The sequence below is a fragment of the Sitophilus oryzae genome, unplaced genomic scaffold (assembly GCF_002938485.1).
Source record: "Sitophilus oryzae breed Bouriz unplaced genomic scaffold, Soryzae_2.0 scaffold_465_pilon_pilon, whole genome shotgun sequence".
NCBI lineage: Eukaryota > Metazoa > Arthropoda > Insecta > Coleoptera > Curculionidae > Sitophilus > Sitophilus oryzae.
In genome coordinates, this window is record NW_022147046.1 from 511,439 (window position 1) to 517,478 (window position 6,040).

The 6,040-nt window shown below is 32.0% G+C and overlaps 1 protein-coding gene across 1 annotated transcript; it reads right to left on the reverse strand.

Annotated features, from left to right (window-relative positions):
- Positions 1–698: 698 nt before the first annotated feature.
- On the reverse strand, positions 699–2,764 carry LOC115885977 (vacuolar protein sorting-associated protein 45). Its single transcript, XM_030905010.1, has 3 exons — positions 2,113–2,764; positions 1,825–2,054; positions 699–1,772 (listed from the first exon to the last, which is right to left on the reverse strand). Exons 1-3 carry the CDS (start codon positions 2,661–2,663, stop codon positions 814–816), a joined length of 1,740 nt encoding a protein of 579 aa, XP_030760870.1. The 5' UTR covers positions 2,664–2,764; the 3' UTR covers positions 699–813.
- Positions 2,765–6,040: the final 3,276 nt, after the last annotated feature.

Genomic DNA, 6,040 nt, shown 5'->3' on the forward strand with positions numbered 1-6,040 from the left:
ATACATAGTGTTTCATTTGAAATAACGAAGTTTTTATGTAAAATAAATATTTAAAATAGACCAGCAATTTTTGATTCCCCTGTATACATTTAAGGAAGCAATCAAATTGTTTAGTAAAGTTTATTTCTCTAGCTACAAGGTGTTGATAAACTTTTTTATTATAGCATGCATATTTAAATATATTTAAATATCTCAAAAACTAAAACTTTTAAACATATTAAACCCCTATAATAAATTTCTTATTTTATGCCCAAGAATCCTAAAATGCAATAAAATACCGGGTGTGTGTGTGTTCCATAAGAAAAAATATAACTTTGGTATGGATCTTAGTTCTGACACACCCTGTACATCTCAAAGCAAAGCTTCATTCCGAACCTCGCAAATAGTGGAATAAATTGGTGGTATAATTAGTGGAAAAGTTAAAAGCTTGTTATCTTTTTCTACTAATTAAAAATTACTACCACTAATTTTGACGTTCTGAATGCTAGTATTGAAAATAGAGGAACAAACTTTACGCTAATTGAAACCACTAATTACGAGGTTCCGAATGAAGCTTTATCAAACTTTATACGTTTTTTTCAATATTATGAATGATTTTAAACTAAAAAGTATAAAGTGTAATTGAAACCACTAATTTATTCCACTAATTACGAGGTTCTGAATGATTAAACTAATTACAATTAATCAAAAGCCAGACATTTTCACTGCTCCAGTAATATTTTTATTATCTGATAAACACAACATAAAATAATATAAATATTAAACAATAATTTTATATACATATACGGGGGTAAAATCTATCTATAAACTATACTATTTGAAATCAAATTTAACGTTTCGAATATGCCTCGTATGCCTTCTCTTCGTCATATCAACGTTCCTAAAGGCATTTTCGATTTCATCCAGAAAACTGCTAGAATTGTGAATATTTGTACCTCCTAAAACAATATTAAAACTAGGATAACTGCTGTTCAAATTATGAACTGCCAGGCTTTCTTCATACGTAGCCCCTCCTATAATAAATATTATTATATCCAGCGCTCTGATACCGCTAGAATGATTTCCGACGATAGGGTACAAATTATCTCTTAGTCTCCCTTTAATAAGATCTTCGAGTGTATCGTGTAGTAAAGGTTTGTGCTGTGTAAAAACATTATCAACACCGCTCAAACCTTTGAAAAACCTTTTGGTTATTTTAACGGCATTTTCAACGTTGAATAGATTACTTTGCCTGGCGTGTGAACCTGCGTACTCTAGAAGGTAAATTATGTCTTTTATAAGTTTATCTGACACTCCTCTTTTTTCTAACAAATCTATAAGACCAGGGATCTCATTGTTACTGTGGTTTTGGTATCTCAAGGCGTAAAGCATCACAAGTTTGGCCGCGTCGGTGTGTCTGATTTTATCATTATGAATCAGTTTTTTGATGCTAGACAAGTGACCTGAATGGTCGTTTTGCGAACTAATTTCTTGTTCAACCTCCGAGACCTCTAGCAAATGGTACTTGTTCACTCTAGTGCTCAACTCGCCTACTACCGTGACGTGTTTGGTTACGTTTCCAGACAGTTTTTTAAACTGGGGATAGGACTCGACAAAGTTCTTCATATCTGCTATACTTTCGATTTTTTGATGACTTTTTGCTTTTGCCTGAAATTTGTCCATAAGTTCCTTGATATTCTGACCGATTTCGCCATAGTTCTTTACTATATTATCTTTGTAAAAGTCATCCTGTTCAGCTGAGAGAACAACTTCTGACAACTCCTTAGACACTCCTAAAAAACTCATATTTAACAGAATCTCACAAGTAAAACTAAAAATTTGTACCTGGAGTACCAGACAGGCTTACTCTGTTATTATTAATTGTTAACAATTCATGCACCATCGCTTGATACGTCCACTGATTTAAAAGGGGTGTTATTGGATCATCTCGCCTATCCAATATAAGTAAAAGACTATGTCCACTTTGGTCAAAAGCAAATAAGGACGATTCTTTATTCATTGTTTCATCAACACGGTTTCCCAAGTCTTTAGCTAATTTTGAGTTAGCTTGATATCTAAAAAAATACTTCTGTGTCTTCACAGCTGTTTAAACAAAAAATAAATTAATATTACCGAATAATGGGAGATTTTTTAACAGACAAAAGGACAGAAACTAAGCCTTGTATAGTTCTCTGTAAAGCTGCATGGTTCCAAGTTATTTCTGTTGTATTTATCGCATTCAAACACATCGGAATACCCATTGAAAACAAATGGGGATTTACAGCTAGATAATCCATGTAGAGTTCTTGAACTTCTTTAACAACTTCTTGTTCGTCGTTTTCGGCCAGTATTTTAATATCAGCCTTAGCAACAATATTAGAGAAATAAATATAGTAAGCTCCATATTTTGGGTTCCGTAATTCTGTACAGAGCAACTCAATATTCTGTTGTGTGGGGCGCAAGAAAACGAGACACTTCAAGTACCTCAAGCCTGTGGAATTAGAGTAATTAGGAGAGTCTATTCTTTCTAAGAGAAACACCTCTTTTTGTTGAATCTCGCTTTGGCCATAAACCATACTGACTATGCTCGTAGTTTCTTTATCCATCAGTAAAACTTTCATACCGGGTTCACTTTCTTCAGTCATTTTGACTATATAAGCCTTAACTGCCGATATAACATTCATATTTAAATTAAATATTGTTTAAATACAATTTTATCCTTTAACAGCCTTTAATGAATGTTTACGTGTTTTGACGTTTAAACATAACCTCAATATTTTGTGATAAAAATAAATCAATTTCTGGGATTCCTCGGCTATACAGGGTGGCGCATAGAATAAAAAACTGGGTAGCGCTTCTCTTCGCTTTGGTATTTTCAGAAGGTCTAACTTGTATTATAATTTATTTATTATTCAAGCCAATATTCAAGCTAATAAATTTAAAGGGACACAATTATAATAATTTTAGAAGATGTTCATAAAAAAAGTATACCATTAATATTGCAAACTATACAGGGTTGTTCACCACATACGACACGGAGTATTGTAGCTAAACGATTAGATTTTTACAAATTGTAAGTTTTGAAAACCAAATAAATAAAAAATATTTTGTCCCAAATAAATAAAAAATATTAAAGTTGTATTTTTTGAAATGGAACACCCTCTATATTATTACATTTTTAGTTTCTACGATTGAAATAAAGGTAAATTTAATTAAGGTTTATCACACTTAAACCTTACCGTTTTTGAAATATTTTCAATTTTGTGAAATTGCAGTAAAAATTTTAAGGCTTCATAAGAAGTTTATTTATTAATCGGTTATTGTGTTGCAATAATAAAAATAATATTAGCTCATACAGAGCGTTTAAAAAATTATTTTAAATAATTTCTAGCTTTAAACGGCAATAACTTGTTTAATTTAAACGGAACACGCTGTATATTTTAGGAGAATCAGATGCACAATTTAATTGTCTATCAAATTGTATCATAGCATTTTTTACCTATCTCCAGCTATCCCTTCAAGTTTTCGAAGAAAATACATTTTTTTATAATTTAGACCTCATTTATCAATATACCCATGGAATAATAGCTTAGTTCGGGTTATTCTTATTACTGATTCTGAACCGTCCTAGAACTGTGATACGAATGCGCAGAAGGAAATAGGGAGAAATTATTTCATTAGCGCATGCGCGGCAGAGTTCTAGGACAGTTCAGAATCGGTAATAATAAGAACCCGAACCTGCCCGAACAAAGCTATTGACATTTTTGATTTGAGATTGTTTTTAAAGCTTGCAATAAATGTACAAAATATTCAGATGCTAAAAACGATAATATTACTAGCTCATTTGTATACAAAAAAAACTATTTAAATCTTTATAAAAAATATATAATTAATTAAATATACCACCATTATTTCCGCCTAAATATTAATTAATTACGTACTTAATTGTGTTAGTTAATAAATTGTTTTAAATAAATGTGGATTTGAATCAGAAATCAATATAATAAGTTATGAAAATGAACGTCCCTGTTATAAATAAGCATTCGTCAAAAAATGAAATAAAATTTTTAAGGTTGTGTGTCGTGTTACTTTTTACCTGTGCTTTTTACCACACTGTCTAGTACACATAGAAAATTCAATTTTTTAGTATTTCGAGCAATTATTCTTAATTAACGCAAACAGTCAATTAATGTAATTTGAATACTGGAATCATATTAATTGGTCCTATTTAACACATATTTAAACAGTTTTTTTTTATTTTTTAATAAAATAAACGAACTATATGGACAATATTAGCATCTATACTCTTTAAAAATTTGTTACATCTATAAAAATAATCTAAAATGGCAATATTCCATGGGTATATAATAAATGAGGTCTAAATTATAAGAAAATGCATTTTCTACGAAAACTTGAAGTGATAGGTAGAAAATGGTATAATACAATTTGATAGACAATGAAATTGTGCATCTGATTCTCAGAAAATATACAGGGTGTTCCATTTAAATTAAACAAGTTATTGCCGTTTAAAGCTAGTAATTACTTAAAATATTTTTTTGGACACTCTGTATAAGGTAGTATAATTTTTATTATTGCAACACAAAATTTAGTAGATAGAAATACTTCAGTACAATATTTGCTTTTAAAAACTTAAATACGACTAGAGAAATGAAGTATTAAAATTATTACTGTATTTTGACAAAAACGTAAATATTTCAAAAACAGTCAAATTAAAGTGGGGTAAACCTTAATCAAATTTACCTTCATTTTAATCATAGAAACTAAAAATGTAATAACCTACAGGGTGTTCCATTTAAAAAAATACAACTTTGATATTTTTTATTTATTTGGGACACTCTGTATTCTGTAAAAATATTTTTAAATTGTAACTCTAATAGTCCTTCAACGAACCCAAAACTTAGAATTTGAAAAAATCTAATCGTTTAGCTACAATACTCCGTGTCGTATGTGGTGAACAACGCTGTATTTTATCCTCTCATAGTATATGCTTATTTCATTTTTTGATTGTGTAATGGGCACATTGTTTACTCACTTGTTTCGTCGAACTGCTTCAATCCATTTTTGCTTTTGATCATATCCGTGTGAGAAGCTGTGAAGCTATAAAATGTTGGTTTCGGGAGAGTTTAATATCAGTTATTGAATGTTATTGCACCTAACAATCACCTAATTACGCCCTCCTTTACGTGTGAACCTCAGGTGTAAACATTTTTCGGCAAATTTATTGCTATTTGAGATGGTCACAACACAATGCGACGTTCAGTTCGGATTCTTTTTCACTTAATTTTAACTACCCGAAAAAGTCACACAAACCTCGTACCTGAGTTTTATAGTTTCAATAACTGCATTAGTAAAAACTAAAATGCTTAAATATCATGACAAATATACGATTTTAATATATTTCAATGCGATTGACATGATCGGGTAGTTGGTGAGTACTTCTTATTTCTGCCATATTGAGCGCTGCTGTCGGAATCTTAAAAATCAACTGAAATGCACCAAGCCTATACAATCGCATCACTGATGACGCTCCTGGCTCCTTAAATTGCGCCAACTCTAACAAACTACACTATTTTTACCAAGGAACATTAGAATTAGAATTTAGAATAAGTGGGAGGGGGGTTAATCTCTGCGACCTTAGAGATCTATTTTGTCCCCCTTTCTTGAGTTATAACTCATCATACAGTCCCAGGACTTCCTACGGAGACCCGTGCCCTTCACAGTCGAGGAGCTACGACCCAGGCCGGGTAGACGAAACGGTAGCTTGTGTCGCCTGTTGGGTTTAGAGGTAGGAGGCTCCCGACCCTTGGAGGAGGTGGTAACTTGTATGCCACTTGCGGAGGATGGTCTCACGCAAGTGTCAGCCACCTCTCCTGTAGTTCTCTTTGGGTTTGGCCCCTTGGAACTTTCATTGTTACTGTTCCCAGTGTTGCTAGGGGGTTTCCCCACAGCTTCATCGGTGATGTTTTTATTACTATTATTACCAGATCTCATAGTGTTCCCATGAGTCGCTAGGGACAGTCGGTGCACTTCTACAAATTTG